We start from the raw sequence: 21,135 nt of genomic DNA, 5'->3' as shown, positions 1-21,135 counted from the left end.
GGCTACCAACAGAGAGTAGTAGAAGGCATTAAATCAACCAAAAGTTAATGTCGTTCAATGTAAAAAAGCAACTGTCATTTTGGGTGAACAATTGTGAATAAACATGGCAGTTTATTTATGTTGCTTTTATCAGTGTTCAAGAGATTTTAATGGAAATGGGAATAATTTAGTGACTATGGTGTAGCTTCAGAAATAACTTTTCATTTTTGTGAGTGAATTCACTTTCTTTTTTGAATTAGTATTGCATAAGTGTGAAATCAGAAATTACATTTGTATTTTGTTGTATTGCATCCAGTGCAACATATACAGAAAATCACTATTTTAGTAGTCAGATTCATTATCTATAGATTCCTATAAAATATGTGGTTTATAATAATCCATTTGTTTTCAGCTATATAGAAAAACCAAGATTAAAAGTCAGCATTTGCCAACAGTATTGAATCACCTAGTGTACTGCTTTTGTTTCTTAGTCTAAGTAGAAGAGTATTTCACTATCTCTGGCATATTATAATGCATTATAATTACAATACATTACCTGTTTGTGAATCTTTAACATTTAGTGGCAGCTACTGTAATTAATTCTCTTTGTTACCTAGTCACCACTAACAAGAAAGTTAGTGTTAGCAGGACTAAAATGAGCATGTAAAAGATTAATAACCTTACGCCTTACATATGAAGAGATGCCAGAACTTCTGCTTCTCATGTCATATCTATGTACAGACACTAATTTTCCTCACAAACACTTTTGTGTTGAATCTGTCTGTAAAGCAAGATACATGTGTGAATCTTGTGCATTTCTAATATTATTTTACCCCAACTAAGAATCAAGTGGATTCCTTCTAATACAGACACATCCAGCAGAAATATTACACTCCTTGCAAGCCAAGGAGGGAAACATTCTCAGTCTTTCTGTCTGTTCAGCAGGAGTCAAATTTGTCTTACTTATTCAATGGTAAAAAAAAGCCAAAAGGGAAGAGGTTTCATCATCAGCTTTTTGCACAGCCTATAGAATGAACAATGGGGACTATTTGGATGGCAAAGAATGATAAGAAATGGTCTTAATCTGTAAAGCAGGGCGTTTTCTAACTTTTCTAAAATCAAAAGTCATGATAAGCACTGCAGATACGGACTTTGAAGTCCACGTGTATCTGGTATATCTGGCAGCTGGTCATTTCATCATTCCTGACAAATTCTTCTGAGTGTTCCTGCCTGATGTTTTATACACAAATACATATCCGTGGCCCTTAGAGTTGCAGGAACATAGCGCAGCACAAACACAAACAATGGCTGGGATGAGTGGTCATTGGTAGCACCACAGATGTTCTTTCTTAAGTAAGGAGTCTCCTGCCTCACCACAAACAGGTACTGTTGTTAAGCCTTAAACTGTCATGAATGTGTTATCTGAAGCAATCATATGGCGTAACATCTTCACAAAACCTTTGTAGCTGGTTGTGTGTATTTGCTGAAAAAACTACCTACATAATGATAAATGGCGTGTTGTGTTGCAGGGTATCCTTGGCTCAGGATTTGCGTTAAAAGTGCAGGAACAGCATCGTCAGAAACACTTTGAGAAAAGAAGGAATCCAGCTGCCAGTCTAATTCAGGTAAATACGAAATCGGTGAAAAGATAACAATAGGTGATTTAAAGTACATATTGGAACAAGTTTTATTATTCCAATTTGGAAAGTTTTGTGGAAATAATGTTTAACAGATCGGTTAGTTTCATGAAATAAGTTTGTTCAGTGATTGCCATGTGTTGCCATAATTGTGTATGTTGCATTTCTATGCGCAGTTTTTGAGTTCTACTATCCATGCTGCAGAAACCAAGACGAGGATGTCAATTACATGCCTGCGGTTAGCAAATTACTTGGAAAAGTAGAATGGATCCCTAGGCAGCCCAACTGACAGGACAGCACTATTGCCTATATTAAACTACTTTTCATCTACTACAGGGTTTAGAGTGCTCCAGTGAGTGATATACTTGGTGAAAATGAAAAGTGTCCTTCCCAGAGAATTGCTTTCACTATTAGTCAATTCAAAAGCTGGAAATGTAGGCGCTAGCAATTCCAAAATGTCTGAAATTGTCTGAAGTTGTTTCAGCTCCATTATTGACAAGATGGGGAAGATCAACGATTGAGAAAGACTTTTTTTAAGCATAAGTGGTATATTTGTAGAACAGCTGTTTTGCATGAGTTTTTCCCTTAACTTACAGTCCTAGTTAAAAACGAGAAAATCCTGTAAAGAATTATTTTGCACCAAGCTTTACCCTACTTGATGCACTGAAAAAAAAAAGGGGGGGGGGAATCTTCTAGCATCTTAATTTATTTTCTTGGGATTCCAAGTGTTCTATGTTGTCATTTACGCTGGTTTTTTAGTTCAGAAATAATAAATCAAATTAATGAAGCTGAGCATGAATATACCAGAGTTTCATGATAAGTTCAGGATAGATGCCAGGCTGTCTTTGAAACATTTCTGAAGTTAATAAATGTTTTCCATTATTACGGTTCAATTATTATTAAATACTAAATATTTGAGATTTAGTATTTATTATAATAATAAATATGAATCCACTCCTTTTGTATCTATTCTGTAGAATGAATGTCTGGGATATTTTCTGACACATATATTCTAATCTACTTCTTCCAAGTGTGGTTGCCAGAGGAAACACACAATAGATTTCGCTTTTGGTTGTAGCTCTTCTTATTATTGTATGACAGTTCAACCAAAATATTAGTAAGATAGCATGCTAAATAGATTAAGAGTAGCTAGCTGACTGATTTCAGGAAGTGACTCTCAATGGGCAAAATCATTGTAAAAGTAAGACATTTGTGGTGGGATCCCATGTCGAAGGCTGTTCAACATTTACATGTTCATTTTAATGTTCAGCATTTTCAGTGATCTGGTAATTAATATAAAATTGCTGATTGAGATATTTGCCGATGGCACAAGGCCTGGCAGGATAAGAAAGACAAGAGCAGGCACATGGGAATGAACCCAAGGATGATCTGGGTGACTACAGGGTGGAATGATTCCTGCCAAATGTCTTAATACACCAAATACAAAACTTGATCTAGAAGCAATGAATTCAGACTATTACAAGAGGCCTCTGTCCCAGTATTAGTTGCTCTAGAAAGGATTTGATGAAGGATGAGAAACACAGAGGAGAAAGAGTGTGAGAGAAGATCAAGATCTTCATACATATTCCCAGTATGTTACTCCAGTTGGTTTATTACAGTCCTTAGATACAGAAGCAGAAAGGTAACAAGTAGGAGAAGACTGATGTTACCACTGTGTATCGTGATGCTGGTACTAACATGCTACATAGCAACTCAGCATCTACAGTTTGTAAATGAGACTGGAAAATTGGAGAAAGCAAAGAAAACATTGGGAAAAAAATTAGTCCAGGACTGGAGAAAATTTCACGTTCAAAAATGCAGGGTTTGTCTGAACTGTGCATCATTGTCTACCATAACAGTGCCCAGGCTTTTTTAAATTGTCTGTTGTGGATATTGATAATGAACTACCATGGAAATCAGTGTGCTTTAGCTTATCTAATATTTATTTTCTAATCAGTTACTCTGTAGAATTAGTCTTTGCTAACTCTTCTGTTGCCATAGACATGCTGTGTGCTAGAGCCTTTACCTGACTTGAAGATAGCTGAGGTATCACTATGGAAAACTGTGATGTTTCATACAGCCATACTTTTCTCAATTTCTTTAGCTTATAAGAAATATTCAGTGTGAATGTCATTTGAACATAAAAGTGCGGACGGCAAGTACTGAAAACTACAGGACTATTTAATGTAACAGACAGAAACATAACAAATATCCCTGGCTATAAGCCAAAAACAATGTTTCAAATTAAAAATAATGCAGAGATTTTTGACAATAAGAATGATCAACCAATGGAAACATTTACAAAGTAAGTGACAGGTTCTCCATTTGTAGATGAAGACTAGATGTATTTCTGGGAGGTATGCAGTAGGAAAACACAGGGTATTAGACTCCATACAAGAATACCTGGTTGACATTTAATGGTTGACAATGTACAGGAAGCAGAGATACTCAGCTAGGACAAATTAATATAGTTATGCTGACATCAGTGAAGCTGTTCCAGTTTGTAGAACCAAGGAACTGTCTTACTATCTACATGCAGTTACAAATCTAAACAGTGAATGCATTTTCAATGCTATGCTTTGGTCACTCACCTTTGAAATTATTTATTTTGTATTTTTAAACATTTAGCAGTGTTTCAAGCTACAGAGGACACTTCTCTTTTCTTCTAAATGCTTTTTGTCTGGTTTTCATTATAATTTACGAAATGTATTATGACCCTTTCTTCACCTCAGAATGCAAGTTTGTGTGGGTGTCCCCTATGGACTTGTCACAAATATAAATTACTGTGATGCTTTTTTGAGCACCATTATGTGCTGAATATCTTCTGCTGCTTCCATGAAGCCAGTAACTGTTACTCTACCATGTAAAGTATACCATGATTGACAGAAGTTTTGGTAGGTTTTTGCTGGTATTTCCTTAATCTACCTAACAGAGCACATCCTGGGCTGAGCAAAATCCCCTCTCTCCATAATCAGTGTGGTGGCGTTGTCACTTCACATTCTTGGTTCCTTTGTGCTTTTCTATTGTTTCCCCATACCAGGCTTCTTGGCGGTTTTATTCTACCGACGCCAGCCGAACAAACCTGACAGCCACCTGGCGATATTATGAAAGTATTCTTCCTCCCCTCAGGCATGTATCAGTGCTATGAATGATAAAAGAAAGCCATGACTTGTATTGGTTACTAATCTGCTTTTCAATTTTTTTGTTTCATTCCCTGCTCCCTCTTGCCTTGTTTTTTCTTTTTTACCATATATCCTGCACGTAGTGTGTATGGCGTAGTTATGCGGCTGATGAGAAATCGGTTTCCATTGCTACCTGGAAGCCTCATTTGAAGGCCTTGCATACCTGCAGCCCTACAAAGTAGGTACAAATATGGCAGCTGGTGCTGTTCTTGATGTCTGTTCAAGCTTATAGAGAATTACTATTTGTCTCTTTTGTCTTGTTTTGTCTTAAGTCCTCTCATTAAAAACTTCAGCTAACAAATCAGGTGAATGTTACCTAGGAGCCTAGGACAGTGGGACAAATACAAATCATTGCCATTTATCTAAGAAATATCACTGAGCACAGGCATTAGAAACATTTTCCCAAAAAACACACTCATATATCAAGGTTAATGTTTCATCCAGTTCCAAATTATCTCTAAGGAGGAAAATATTAAGTTTAATGCAGAGCTTGTTCCTAGATGTAATGCTATTTTTTCACCTGTGCCACTGTATAACACTATAGCTACAGATCTACCTTTTCAAGCAAAGAGAGCCTTGTGGTATTCTGCAGGTGAATGCACTGGGGAATTTGCTCCTTCTCATCATAACTTCTGATCTATTCAGTGTTTCCTTAGGCAAATTATATCCTCAGTTATACACATATCAGTGGAAGATGACTAAAAAGATCTGATGTCACAGTTTGGCACACAGGAAATATTTTATGTCCTAGTTTGGGTGAGAATTCACAAGAGCCCTGGCAGTCCAAGACTCTTCAATAATTCAGTATAAGATTCACCAGAAGGTAGTAAGTTGACTGATTCAATACAGGGCACAAATCAGGAAGTAAGATACTCGATAAAGATCAAAAAGGATAGTGTTAAGAGCCTTATGGGAAAGCTCTGATAAGCATCCTAACTCTTGTTATTGCAGACAGTGCAAGAGAATTAGTGGTTTTTCTCAAAGCTGGGTGATGAACATCCACATGACAGTAAAAAGGTAATCATGTGCCAAAAAAGCTCAGCCAAAAAGAGGTTTGGCTGGGTACCCAAAGCTGATCTTTGAATTTCAAAGAGTTGACAAGAACAGAGCCATAAGTAATCTATTACCATAACTGTAATTCCAAAATGCTCCAAACTAAAAGGAGCTTTTAGAATAAAAGTTACATGGAATATTGATTTTTGACATATACAAACAGGTTGAAGGCTTATACATTGGTATAAATGGACAGATATACAATTACAGAAATAATCAAGCTGTATCCCACTTAAGATATACTAAAATATGACTGTCCATCAAAAGTGCATCTACTTGTTACTTTTTAAGCATATTGCTGTGCTATCCTAAAATTCAACCTTCTTATTTACCAGAGATAACTTTATCTAATAAGAGCCTACAGCTTTCTGTTATATATGTGTCAGCAATGCATTTTGCCTAAGTGCTTTGCCAACTCAGTCTGCAGTGGTATGTACTAAGCATGTTATGCATGTTTTAAAACAAAAGTTTCTTTTTCAGAAGCATTGTAGTTACGAGTCTTGCTTGAATATTTTTGTGGTTGCAATGTAATGTGTGTGTTGTACACTAATTAACATATCCATTTATGTTTATCATATATCTAACATCATCTGTAACTAAGTAATGTGATTACTATCTGCATAACAAGTATGTTTTTCCCTCCCACTCCCTGACCTGAAGAAAAGAACAAGGGGAAGCTTCTAGCAGGTTTGTAGTTTCTTTTATTTCTTTTATCTGTGAAATTGCTGATTCTTAATGGCTTTTAGATGTCTCGGGTTCTGTACAGTAGGTTCAATGAACTGTAACTGTTAACTGATAATAATCACAAATTGCATTTTTTTAAACTCATATCGATAGACTAATGCTGCTGAAATTTGCTTCTTTGTCTCAGCTGTGTATGGAAAAACTAGGCAATTTTTTACTTTTCTAGCCACATGTTTTAACTCTGTGGGGGAGCTCAGTTCGAACAGTGTCAGAGCAGGAACTGGAACAGCCTCCCCAGACTCAGGTCCTGGGCAAGAATGTGGCCCCCAGCTTCTGCCATAAAATCAATGCTCGCAGTCTCCAGGAACTGCAGTGGAAGTTACAAGCATTTGGCTTTGTGAACAAGCCCACCAGCCCTTTGTTGCAGGCTGAGGTTCTCCCAGCAGGGCTGGTTGGATGTCACCTCAGCAAGAGTCTGTGCTGTCCTGCAGGAGCGTCCTCTAGGCTTCCTCAGTGCCATGTCTCCACGTTTCCTAACCTTTTCCTGACGTCCCCTCCTAAGGAGATTTTTGGGACATGGCGGGTGGTGGGAAAGCACCACTGCAGTGGCTCACCCCCTCCTAGTTGCTTGGTTTGCACTCTTGCATGGCCCCGTTCAGGTGGAGGAGGCAGGCTGACATCTCTCCTTAAATAAGCCCCACCACTGCCAGCCAGGAGGGCAGGTGGGGTTTCCACCCAGCCTGGATGCCGGCTGAGGACCAGCTGCCTACAGTGCGCAGGGGCAGGCCTTGGCAGGGCTATGCTTGCTGGGAAATAAAGCCCTGGAGATGCACAGTCCTAAGGCAGTAAGAGGAAATGCTGCTCTTTGCCATACTTACAGCTCGAATCCTTACAGACAAGGAAGGACTCAGTGGCTACAAGAGAAATTACACCACCTCCAAAACTCATTAGGGATGGAGTCAGCAGGCATTCGGCAGCCGGCACTGTGGCATCAGCATGATCAGAGAGTAGCGGCATTTACCTCCGAGCAGAAAACGATGAAAAGCCAAGAAAAGAAGTGTCAGTGACACATCAGCCCCTGAAATACATCTGCCCTCAAGCTGTACTGTGGTTCACAAACTCTTCAGGTTATTCAGTCACCTGTGAGGAGTCTGAGCACCGCAGCACCTCACACACAAACAGGGGTGTAATATCTTCACATGGATTACCCGTGTCCCGTTCCACTTTCCAGATTGCTCCTCCAGTGCCTGACTCCATCCTTTTCCCTGATGTGCACATAACTGCTGTTAGTGTCACAGTAACTGGAGGGGACTAGATTTGCTCTGCGATGTCCTTCAAGAGCACTTCAGCTGCTCTGTCTGTTCTGTGACTTTCCATATCCATTACCTCCATAGGCTTGCTAGCAACGTATTGATCTCATTAAATCATTACAGCGTGATCAAAACTTTTTGCACTCGCCAGACATATTTCCTACTCCTTCAGCAGCAACATTTAAAATTGACTTCAACTTTTTCTAAAGGTGAGACTGAAGTTGGCAGTAAATTAGTACATACCTCCAAAACAGGGATTTGTGCAGAGGGGAGTGGTTATTCTCAGTTGTACCTGTGAGCACTTAAAGAGACAAATTTATTTACAATAAGTAAAACACAGATGCAAAAAAAACCCTGTCTGACAAAATTATATTACAGGCTCCATGTTAGTGATAACTGTTGTGGTTTTAAAAGTAGTCAATGATTTAGACAGATTTTTTAACTTTATTTTCACTGAATAGAAGATGTTTGTCCCTTTTGAAATTCTTAACTAATATGTGCACTGCTGCAAATTAGTGTAGGTATAAAAATGAACTAGTCAACTCCTGAGATCCTGGTCTACAGTAAAAACCCTAGAGACCACTCAGTGCCTTTTAAAAAAAGTGTGTTTTGTCAGTGGCTGTTTATCGTTCTTATGCTGATATATTGCTCTGTGTTTGTATCACTTAAAATACATGTGGTGTATGTGGTCTTCTATGTTAAAAATGTAAATGCAAACTGCTGCAATGTACTTCAAGATAACTGTCCTCGACTATTTAACTTCTTTCTTACTGCAATGCTGAGTGACTTGCATGGGATGCTATGTGAACTAAGTAAGCTGCTTCATGTTTCACTCTTTAAATGAAGATGTGTTTGCACAAGTAGTGCATTGGATTGCCTTCTGAATATGCTCTTTGCTCTGTACTCAATTCTAATAACAGTGGAGAAAAACTTTTATTACTTTAGGTAAAAGTTAATTATTTTCTTTCCTACCAAAATGACTTTTATATTTACAGAAATTAATTCTTGCGTTTTGTCATGTATAGACCTACAGTCTTCCGTTAGGTAACTAAATGTTGCTGTGCATTTGTGTTAAGAGAGCTGTGCTTATGAGGCTGTAGCTTCATACTGATTTTAAGAAAAAATATGTATGTTGATTTCTCGAAATATTATACACAAGTATTCTAATTAAACATTTATCAAAAGGGTAGACAACCTCTCTGGTGTATCCATACTGTAAATGAGATATTTCTGTAAATCTGTTCTAGAGTTCTGCAAGTTTTTTAAAAAGCCTGTATGTTAAATTCCCCATATCTACACATGCACACACTGAACACAAATAATATTTATTTCTGTTCAGTTATACAGTGTGGCTGAAATTCTTCCTGTCTAGGAAACTAGATCAAGACTGATGAATCTTACAACATCCTGAGAGCATAAGCAGTCTTAAGCTATGTGCAGGACATGCACTGGGTGTCTTCAAAAGAAGAACGTTACCCATCTAGTGTTGTAACTAGTAAGCCTGAATACAAATTCCCTATTCAGACAACTCTCTCTGGTGCAATGAGAAGTTTTGCCAGTATAGGAGCCTGGGGGAAAAACTCATCCCTGCTCTGAGGGAAATAAGTAAATTATACTCTGGAATTCTCTCCACCTCCTATACCATATCCATTTCTAAAAGCAGATCTAAAGTAAACTGTCTGCATGCACCATACGAAAAAGAAGTTGCCAATGATCAGAAACTAACTTGAGGTGGAAAGCCTATCCCCTTACCTAGCAGTGGAATGCTTAGTAACACAGTCCTCTATCTCCCCTCACTCCTAGTAAGCTTTGTAGTAATAAACAGAAGCTCTTCAGGATGTACACCCCTCGGAAACATAGGTATTCAGCATCCTGCATATTCACATGATGCTTGAGAATGCCAACTAACATCAGGTGCATGATTCATTTACTTCCCTTCCTTAGTGCTTTAAAGTTCTATACTTCTCCAGAGGAGGTTTCTTAACTTATTTGTTTTTAAGTGCTTGTAGTTCCTTTGTTGCTTGTTGCCTGTGATGACATTAATGCAGTGGCAAGAATACCAGTTCTTTGAAACTCATCTGGTCGGACAGTTGCAGCGTGTAGCACGCCACGGTTTGCTGAAGCCCCGGTTCCCCTTCTCTGCCTGAGACTTGAACTTTTGGAATGCATTACCCTGCGGAGATCTAAAACTGGGGTTGAATATTTGGGTAAAGACATTTCCCCAAGTCCAAGAGGATTTTTATAACCATGGCAGTTGAGTTCTCCATCTAATAATTAGTGATGAATATTAACCTATAATATGTTAGGCAATACCAACAGTCAAAATGTGCAATTGTTGTTGAGAAGAATCCCCTTGGACACAGTCCACGGAAGCTGTGCCTGTGTCCTGTACTGGAAGGTAGAGGAATGCATGTGAAATCAATCATTTGCTTCAGCTGAATTCTGTGGAAATTGTGTCTCTTACCAAAAATGGTAATTCCTAGATGGATGGATCTTATGGGAAGAAACCCTTGATTTATAACTCAAACTTATTACAGTTTTTTTCTTACTTTTTAAAAAGTACAAACTGATGATAGAAAATGGAGATAAAAAATAGTTTCTCTTCATCTGGAAACTGTTCTGAGAAAGGAAAAAATACATAAAACCCCTGAACTTCATTTATTTTTTTCTGTTTTATGGTTGAACTTTAAGATATTAAGTCCCTGAAATTCTTGTTATTACTCATTGAAGGTAAGAGATATAACGCTGCATTTCTTGGGTTCATGGTCCTAGCATGAGACTGGTGGAGAAGTCGTGAATGTTTGAACTTCAGGCCTCACTGTACTATCCATTGCATTTGCATTTGTTCAACTTAGCTTAATTTCAGTAAAGTTTTCTGTATGCTTGGTAAGAATCAACATCTGTATTTACTGGAAGTTAACTGCTGAAAATTGGCACGTACATTTGCTTGCTGTTGTTTGCTATGAGTGATAATGTTTGGCAGTTTTAGCTTCTGTCTCGACTCAAGATCCAAAGCATTCTCCCTCACCCTTGGGCCCTCCAGTTACTTCTGATTCATTTCAATTTCTTCCTATTCCCACTTCCACCAGCTGGCTTGGCATGAAAAGCTGAAAAATAAATCGTAAATTGTGACTAGTAGCAAGCAGTCGTGCTGCAGGTCTGAGGCTGTAGCAGGGCAGAAGATAAACTTGACAAGAAATACAATCAGAAAGCCAGTCGCATCCTGGGCTGCATCAAAAGAAGTGTGGCCAGCAGGCTGAGGGAGGTCATCCAGCTCTGAGGCCACCAGCACAAGAAGGACATGAACCTGTTGGAGCAAGTCCAGAGGAGGGCCACAAAAATGATCAGGGGGCTGGAGCACCTCTCCCATAAGGACAGGCTGAGAGACTTGGGGTTGTTCCCCCTGGAGAAGAGAAGGCTCTGGGGAGACCTTAGAGCGGCCTTCCAGTACTTAAAGGGGACCGACAGGAAAGGTGGGGAGGGACTCTTGATCAGGGATTGTAGTGATAGGACAAGGGGCAACAGTTTTAAACTGAAAGAGGGTAGATTTAGAGTAGATGTAAGGAAGAAATTCCTCACTGTGAGGGTGATGAGACACTGGAACATGTTGCCCAGCGAAGCTGTAGCTGCCCCTTCCCTGGCAGTGTTCAAGGACAGGTTAGATAGGACTTTGAGCAACCTGGTCTAGTGGAAGGAGTCCTTGCCCATGGCAGGGGGGTTGGAACTAGATGATCTTTAAGGTCCCTTCCAACCCAAACCATTCTATGATTCTGTGATTCTGTGAAGTGCAGGGAGGTAGGAAGGGAAATAGGGGAGTGGGACTGGGAGGCAAAGAGATGCCCAGTTAACCAAAAAGTATAGTAAGGTGGTCCATGGAAGACAGACAGAGCTGTGGGTATGGAAGAGAAAAGTAACGGCTTGCAGGCATTTATCAAATTAAACAAAATCTTTTCAAGTCTAGTCATTTGGTCCAGGAGAGGTATTCATTCCCCCTGCAGTGAAGCTACAGTGACCTCTAGCGTCCCTAAACAGCTCTTCCTTCATAAATCAAAGGTGGAAAAGACAGAATTTTAAAAAGACATAACTAGAAAGTCCTTTGCTATCCCAGGGAAGTGAACGGCTCGTGCATGTACTGATGGGAAAAGTAAGCAGTAAGATCCTACAACTGACCTTCTAGAAGGCAAGCAGAGAAAAGTCACTTGCTTTTTTCCCACAGGTGCCGGTTGTAATTGATCTCCACTAAAAAATGCTTCAAAGCGCCAGTGTTATCTGTATGAATATATTCTGCAACCTGCAAGGAAAGAGGAGCAATAGGTCCAAAGAGATTAGCATTGCCAAGGAAGATTGTAATAGAAAGCAAATATGTATGTATACCAAGCAAATATGTATATATACCAAACTGCGATAAATCATGTAAGGTACAAGAAATGATGGACAGACAAACATCTAAAAGAACGCAGAGATGACTGAAGATGGCTTTGGTTCTCTCAGATCCTTGTCATTTACGTCTTATTCAGGAACCTAGATAATTTCAGAAAGAATTTAGACACCCATTTTCCTGTTTCTTTCTCATGGATTTTGCCTTTTTGACCAACATTCAACTGAAAGTTTAGGAGCACTTACAGGGATATGTGAATTTCCAATGGCCATTAACAGGTTTACATTCATTGAGGGGATTTCCTGTAGATATCATGTAAAACGAGAGGAGAAAAGGGGAGAGAGGAAAATAGAATAGGCTAGGTCCTGCAAGAGGTGAAGGATTTTTAACACAGCACTGGATAGGGCTAATCCAACCAGCATTAAATCAGAGTAAAGGCCCTAAAGGCTTCACTGGCTACTGATTCAAGTGCAGAATGCGCACAGATGCTTGAAAGGGAGATTATCTCCACTCTGTATCTCTAAAACCATCTCTACCACTGTGGCAATAGAGAATCAAAAGCCAGGAACTGTTTAACCTGTAAGGAAAGGGACTCTCACTGTGGGAAAAAGCCTGGTCAGGATGCCCCCAAAATTCTCTGATTCAGTTATTCCTTCATGTTCTGTTATTTATCATATATAGAAGAGCCCCATGGCAGTGTGCTCCCAAGGACAGCAGTTTTCTTCTCCCAAGCATGAATTCTCCACTGCTGCAAGTCATACAATTTATGCCTGTGGTGAGTAGGACCCAGTGACTTTAGGAATATTTCCCACCAGTCTCAAAATAGGAAGAAGGACCCAAGAAGCAAAGAACTGCTATAACCAGTGTCTTTGGAAAAACTCTGAAGATGCAAAATAGAGTTTCAAAAACACGCTTCCTTCAGGGGCTGAGTTTCTCTTCGCAGTACAGCATCCTCCGCATGTACTCTTGGCATGCCATTACATTGCCATTGCTACAGAGCAGATTTTTTTCTTTTTTAAGTTTGAGGTCTGCATTTTAAATTAATATTTTCATTCTCAGTGTTGCACTTTTGAAAAATGTCTCTAGTACAGATGAAGTGTCTACTGTTCCTTTCATCATTACCTCATTGCTTTGATTTGGAGAGATAAAGATACTCAGGTTAAGTAGCCATTGTGTACCATTCAGCTTTTATAAAGTAAATAACCATATGTACAAATCATTTAAAGGCAGCCATTGGTTTCATTAGTACAAATTAATTGACAGAACAATGCTTTTTTCATTTTTCTATTTTCATTTTTATTTTGGAATTAATGGGATTATAAAAAATATGGTCCATACTGATCATTTTTATGGCTATTTAATAATTTTTCCTTTCATTTAAATTAGTGCAACAGGAAAGGAGCTGTCCAGAAACTTTTTAACTCTAAGATTTGTCAAAAAAATACATAATTTGATTTCATGCTTCAATAGCAAATATAATTTGAGCCGTAAGAGGAGTTAAAAAAAGAACAGGGGACACATGCCTAGAAATAATATCTATAATACAAAGTCCATTTTGATTCTGTTGCTCATACTGTATAGTATGACAATGCAATAATGTGGTTAATAAATATTTTACAGCTTATATTTTCATTAAGTTTTACACTGTAAAAGATTTCTGAGCTGAAATGTAATTCAGTCTTGAAATGTAATTTGTATTGAAAATTAAATTTTAGAACTCACTTTTCTTTCAAATGGTAGGTTCTATGAGTCTTTTGTATTCCGTATGCAACAGCACACAGTACTGCAGGTCTGGGTGACAGTTTGCAGTGGAAATAGATAACATTTCCAGCACCATGATGTGTTTATTTCAACAATTGCTTACTTTGGGCAAAGGAAGAAGGGGATTACATTCAGAAATTATAGTAAAGGTATTCTTTCAAGTGATTCAACATGCCATATAGAAACACATTTATCTAATAATCTTTCTATTGATGTGCTCATTTTTTAGCATTCTCGAAAATTGTCTCATTATAAGCTTCCCAGCATGCACTTTGCCTGCTACAAACTGCATCCTTTCTGCTCTCAGTGTTGTCTGTATTCAGAATGAAATGCTATGCTATGTTACGCTATGCTATGCTATGCATGGACAAAGATATCTGATTATCTCAACATTTCACAGCCACAGAAGTTTGTAACTACTTTCCATTTCATATAATTACATATTAACACTGTATTTTCAGACTGCAGTAGGTTAAACATCTAAGAACCAGAGTCCACGTTAGCATTAGTTAATTAGCTGCAGAATTCATTTCTGCTGAAAACATCTTACGGGCATGCTGAAGTTAAATGCAAAGACTTTGAGAGTACCAGAAAGTGTCTTAACTTCAAGTACAATTATAATTTGCAGGTACACAGTCTTTGCTGTAGGTGTTTTAAAAGCTCCCCCAAAGGCTACGCCAGGGCAGTAGGACTGCAAGACCCACTAACAACATACCATGAGCAGCTTCCTCATTGTTCCCATCATCTCTCCCCTTGCAAGAACAGGACCACTGATCAAGAAAACAATTCTTTTGTACAGGCAGTTGAACTTAACCTTGTAGATAAAACAAGGTTTCCAAACCTTGGTATCAGACTTCCTTTCTGTTTCCCCTTTGTGCCTCCTACTACAGGAAGAGACAAAGGCAGAAATGTTAAATAATGAAAAAGCACAAGCAGATAGTCATGGTGACCACAGGATGTTCATCAGATATGTTTGAACATGAACAAAGGTAATTTAAGCACTGGGAAGTAGAAAATCTACATAACCCGCAGTTAACTGACTGGAGGGGAGGGTTATAAGCACAGGAGGGAAAAAATCAGCTTACAATTGGCCAACTGTAAAACCACAGGGCCAGCATTGATCCAGCAGTCATAGTCATGAGCTTGGCTGGGCTCTTGTACCTGTCCTAAAGCGCCTGTCTAATACTACCTGCAGGTAGTCAGCTCCCAGCTTCATCTCCAGCAATGACTTTAGTGAGCACAGAGCCTATCATTACATTTCCATTAATCGGTCATCACGCTGTTTCTTGGATGTTTGGTGATTTTGGTTTTGTCTTGTCCAAGTAAGTGCTGTAACAAGGAACACTGGATATGAGTGATCACTAACAATGCATATGAAATGTTGGAAGTGCCACATCTCAAAAAAGCATGAATATACTAACAGTATTTTTGCCTGCTTAAAACAAAACAAAACAAAACAAAACACAGTACTACATGGCATGCGATAATAATAGAATATATTTTGTTCTTGTGTATTTGAAGAGATGGCCAGAAATGCACTGAGCTGGGCTGACTAAGATGGAAATAAATGTATATACAATTCAAAGAATATAAAAAAAATCTTGGAGATTAATCTAAAATAATTGGGTGAAATTTGTTTCTATTAATTTTAATTTCCTTTACAAGGTTATTCTGTATTGTAAGATAGACTGTCATTGATAATGCCTCTATCAAGAAACAATCACATCAAATCAGTTTCATTCCCAAATGAAATATATTCAATGAAAATAAAAGTGTGTAAGAAACACATACTATTGAGAATTTTTTGAAATTATTTTCAACTATAACATGATAGAAAAAAAGAAATGGAGTGAAGGAACTATGAAATGAAATATATTTCTCTTCTTCACAGTCAAAAGCTAAGTTTTAAGGAGCGGGTCCGGATGGCCAGTCCACGAGGTCAAAGTATAAAGAACAGGCAGTCTTCAGTTGGAGATCGCCGATCACCAAGTGCCGACATTGCCACCGAGGGCAGTCCAACCAAAGTCCAGAAGAGCTGGAGCTTCAACGACCGAACCCGCTTCAGGCCCTCGCTGAGGCTGAAGAGCTCGCAGCCCAAACCCGTGGTCGATGGTAGGAGTTTTTCATGCCTCATTTGCCATTGCGCACTGCTCCCAGCCTGCTCACGCTCTTGCACACCTGCACTGTGAATGCGACCGGTTTTTGAAAAACAGAAAGAATGTTATTTGGGGGCAGAGACAGAAGAAAGCTATAGTCTGCTTCAGAGAACATACCAACGTGATTTTTTTTTACCCCAATTGTTGGATGTAACATGCATGACTGCCATTGTAGAAAGAGTGTCAGTGGTGCATAGGCAGCAAGCAGTGGAAAAGAGGGTCACTATGGAAAATCACAAGTGGGCTAAATGTATCCCACAGGTTTGGCTGCAGCAGCTCAGCAGTTGCGGCCCCTCTGCCTCCACTGGGTGCAGCTGCTGCCCAAACTTGCTGCCTCTTGCTGGTGGGACACACACCATGGCCAATGCTGTGCTGGTTGCACTTTGCCAGCCAAGAGCTCAGCTTGTACGGCACTGGCCTGCTCAGGCAGAGGAGCTTGCCAAGGAGCTGGGAAGTGCCCTCATACCTCTGCCAGGGATACAATCACCTGCCACCCAGAGGTATACTACTGGGAGCTTTGTTTTACAGGGTTGTATGCGGTTCAGTAAGGCAGGTGGCTTTAGCAAACAAAACCAGTGTTATTGCTTTTATGTATTGCTTTCTAAAGGGTATTTTAGATGTAGAAAGAAGTGAAGAATTGGATCTTTGTAAAAATGGTTTGCTGACCCCGCAGCAGACAAGAACCTAGCCTTTCTCATTTGCTGCCTCCCATGCTGACCCTCTCTGCTCTTCATTTCCTAGTTAAGGTCCTCTCTGGCATTAAACTAACCAGTGTTCAGGCTACGATGTTCATCTGCAAAAGCTTGCCAAAACAGAGGGAGTGACTCCTCGAATCAGGGAGCACCAAAGCGGGTGAGAGCAGCCCACAGACAGGCAGGAGCGGAGAGCACCAGATGAGCCCGACCCCTCTAAGGGATGGGTCCTGCACTGAAAGGTGCATTCACACAGCTCTGGGGGTACCACTCCCCCAGTGGATTTGGATTTGGGTTTCTCCATTCACATTTTTCTCAACTTATGAAAGTTTTGTTCTTTCTTGTGGGACACCCAGGTAGAAAATAAGGGAAACAAACTGGTCAGCTACAACAGGAGACAGTGACCCTGGCTGTATGGGAAAGGTGTAAGTAGAGATATATAACTTTAAACTCTTTCTACGATGGCAGTCATGCATGTTACATCCAACAATTGGGGTAAAACTAATTAGACAGAAGTGCAATTTTGGTGTCTGCTTCCTTCTTAAGAGCTCATATGATCACCAACATGTAGGTTGCAAAATACGCATTAAACTGAAATGCCCCATCCCTCAGCTGAGGATGTGCTACGCAACACAACTCTTCAGGAAAAGCCTGAGTAAATAAACATTTCCTGGAGGGCAAACAAGACAAACCAACAGTGTTTGCTAAGGTCATTGTTCCCGACTAGCCCTCCCCCGCAGAGACTTCTCAGATGCACAAATCCCGAATTTGGCTGCATTACAGCAAGCTGCTAGGGTGTACCAGCCACCAGGCTGCTATCCAGGTTGCTCACCACTCCTTACTCCATTTTGGGGCATGGGTCCTGGCTCGTGTCCCACGGCAGTTGCGTCACAGGGGCTGTGTGATGCTGGCCTGGGTCTCATGCTGATGAGGAGCTGGGACAAGGCCACTTGCTCCACAATGGGAAGTAAGAAATGCTCTAGGTACCAGAATGGGGTTGAAGCTACCCTGTCTAAATTTAGGCTTCCTACGTAATCACTTAGGTAGTGCAAGTATCTTCCCAAAACCACGCCAGAAGTGGTTTCATAGGTTAAACCCCTGTAACTCACACTGTGCCTGGAAGTGACCTAAGAAGAGTGTAATTTGTTGAGCACACTCCCGGGGTATCTGCTCCAGCCCTGCAGCCTGCACCTCACTCAAGCACTTAGTTTTTCATCAGCCCATTTGTCACAGAAACATTTCCTCAGTGTGTCCTCTATTTTGTCCTGTAAGTTTTGTCATTAATAGCAATGATCTGCATGAGTAGATCATGTTCCCTCTTATTGTCTCCCTTTCACAGAAAAGGTGGCATAAACGGTACCATGGGTATATCTGTAGATAAAAGATCATAACAATAACAGAGCATTCACTGCTGTGCGTAAACCCTTAAAGATCTTCCTGCTCCTCAGGGCGAGTGCAGCCTGTTTCCTGGTCAGCAGTTTCCAGCTACTAGTCCACCCTTATGAACTGGGGCCAACAGATATGAACAATTTCTCATCCATGTCAGAAGGAACAGCTTCCATTGTCTCCAGCTTTTAGGCAAATGCCAAATTTCCACTCTGGGACCTCATCCAGCTACTTCTATGACTGGTACCATCATAGAGATGTCCAGTGGGCTCACTGCAGAGAGGCAGCTCCCTGCTGCCTTAACCAGGCGGTTTCAGGAAAAGTCAGGCACTACCGACCTTCGTTTTTTCTTTTTTGTGTGTGTTACAAATTTCATAGTTTGATAGGCTTTTGCATTTGACAGCTCAATCAAAAGGATCTGGAGGTGATTTATTTAGTTTAGAATCACAGAATCACAGAAAGGTTTGGCTTGGAAGGGACCTTAAAGATCATCTAGTTCCAACCCCCTGCCATGGACAGGGGCACCTTCCACTACACCAGGTTGCTCAAAGCCCCACCCAACCTGGCCTTCACAGAATCACAGAATGTTAGGGGTTGGAACATCTTGCGTTTTTCACTGGATGAAAATACAGTATTTGCAGCATTTTATGAATATCAAGTTCTCCAGTTTCCTCCTTGAGGTATTCCCCGGCCAAAGGATTAATTATTTTGGTGGGCTGATCTTCAAACCAAACTAGAAGCCGCCCCTTTCTGGATGAAAATGTGGGCACAAAACAATATCCTTGAACAACCAGTCCTTCTGGTGATTCTTACATGTCAGTAGCATGTTTGCAGGCAGAAGAAATAACACTTGCAATAGACCTTTTGGAGAGTGACAACATAGTATTGGGTACCTAGTCCAGTGTCAAAACTTTATATCAGTGATCTAATGAAAAAATAATAAATTCTTACTATGAACTTCCCCTTTCAGAAGAGAAGACACTCAGATATTTGCTTCATTTTTTTTTCACTGTATGGGATTTGGGGTTGTAAAAGACCCAGACCCATTATCACAGGCAGAGGAGGGACTACCTCACTGTAAAGGTGAGGTCCACAGAACTCTGTGTAAAAATAAAGAAAGAAGCAAATATGTAAGTAGAGGGTTCAGATAGGAAAATAAATTGTTAGAAATTGTTAGGATGATCTAAGGCAGATAGATAGTCAACACAGGGACTTTGCAGGGCTGACTGAGTTCTGATAAAGGACATGGTTAGAATTTGGGCCAAAACCATCAGAAAGAGACTGCTGGAAAACCTAAACATTAGCAATTAGAAACTGGCTTGTAAAGGGAGGTTTCTAATCCAGACAGGAGCTTATGGAGGCAGCTAAGAGGCTAACAATATTGAAAATGTACTAGCCTTCCTCTTAGTCTACCCAATAACAAAAGCTTACTAACAGTACCCCGGTGCATATTAAAACCACAGAAGGAGAGTTTCTTGGCAGCAAGCAAAACACTTAAGCTGGCCATAGGTATCCCTCAAAAGGATTTTGGCTTAGCAGCCTTAGAACAGTATAACCAAAACTATTGCACAAATGGCTTTATTTATGGGTAGCAACAGTCCTCTGAACCTGCCTATAAACCATTTATCGCTATTGCAAAGTGGGGCTGGCAACAGCAGCAATTGTTTCAGCTACATATGTGCATTTGTAAATGGAATCCAGACCTGAGATAGCTTTGAAGGCTGGAGAGGTCTTTGGTGGTGTAGCTGCAGATGCTCTCTAGAGCATTTAACAACAGCGCAGGGGAGTGAAATTGAAAACCGAGACTTACATAATCTGATTTTAAATACATGTCCAGTCTCTGATGACATGTGGCTCACAACTGCCAGAACTCTTTTTGAAGAGGAGACCCTGCACCAATTAACAAAGGTACCAGAGTGCTGTATTTACAGTCCCTCTTATCAGTCTAAAAAGGAATTATCAGGACCAAGCAAAGTGAAATCTTCACCAATCAAGAATGGTAAATAGTGAAGCTTTACAAAGCGCACACTTAAAAGGATACAAGAATTGTATAGAGTCATTCAAGAGCCCTGCCCAAAGGGATGCCACACCACACAGGTGAAGGTGCTGCCTGACTTCAGAGCCGCACACAGCCACCACCATACCTGTACACAAAGTGAACCAGGAGCCACCTCTGGCCCCAAGGCCTCCTCATGCAGTACGGCTTGTGTCCCTGCACCAAAAACAGGGAAACCATGGCCAAACTGCCCATGGGGAACAGCCCCCAGCACATGAGAATACCCACCAGCAGGGGCCAAACTCATGCCAGAGTCTGTGCAAGTGATTAAATAGTACAGGTGATCTCATGCCATTGCTTAAGAGCTGTGCCTGTGCCTCATTGTACGTAGCGTAGGTCCAGCCACAGAGACTCACCTCCTTTGCAGACACTGGTGTTCCTGCCGTGTTTTTTTTTTTTCTCCTTGCCTCATTTTCTGAAGAACAGAACCTTTTCTGCTTAAATCATGCCACACTCTTGCATCACCACAGCTGATTATGTTGTGGATGCAGTTCTCAGTGAGGGACAAAAATGCCCTATTATACTTGTTTTCTACCATCCCATGCTTCTAAGCCTCTGCATGAGTTATTGTGCCTTTAATGTAACCTAGAGACATTGTGTGGCTTTTTGAATAAAACATCAAAAGCGTTCAGCACTGGAGATGTTACAAACATATTTCATTTGATTAATTAAAAATAACTCTCTAAGGAGATATTTTATTTCTTGCACCATCCCTGTTCACACGACCTTTAGTCTTTCATTCCCTACAGATTACTTCCACAAAATCCTCAGGGTAGAGTATATTATAAGAGCCGTGGAAAGAATGTGATTGTGCATTTCAGCCTCCATGTCTTCAGTTACTACCATGTAATTCATGTACTG

General features: G+C 40.1%; 1 protein-coding gene across 5 annotated transcripts in view; it reads left to right on the top strand.

The window, feature by feature from the left end:
• The window catches only part of KCNQ5 (potassium voltage-gated channel subfamily Q member 5), a 297,146-nt gene that overhangs the window by 255,452 nt on the left and 20,559 nt on the right, over nucleotides 1-21,135 (top strand). Inside the window, exons 7-11 of one of the 5 annotated variants that reach the window (XM_086461469.1) lie at nucleotides 1,509-1,604; nucleotides 4,882-4,976; nucleotides 6,512-6,538; nucleotides 9,649-9,705; nucleotides 15,876-16,096. In XM_086461469.1, coding sequence (XP_086317595.1) covers nucleotides 1,509-1,604; nucleotides 4,882-4,976; nucleotides 6,512-6,538; nucleotides 9,649-9,705; nucleotides 15,876-16,096 — 496 coding nt within the window. The remainder of the gene's footprint in view (nucleotides 1-1,508; nucleotides 1,605-4,881; nucleotides 4,977-6,511; nucleotides 6,539-9,648; nucleotides 9,706-15,875; nucleotides 16,097-21,135) is intronic. The other 4 variants (XM_086461473.1, XM_086461470.1, XM_086461471.1 and 1 more) reach the window with 4 other exon arrangements.

Source organism: Leptosomus discolor, chromosome 2 (genome assembly GCF_034619465.1).
Source record: "Leptosomus discolor isolate bLepDis1 chromosome 2, bLepDis1.hap2, whole genome shotgun sequence".
In the NCBI taxonomy this organism is placed as follows: Eukaryota; Metazoa; Chordata; class Aves; order Leptosomiformes; family Leptosomidae; genus Leptosomus; species Leptosomus discolor.
This window is presented reverse-complemented; position numbering and strand designations above follow the sequence as displayed.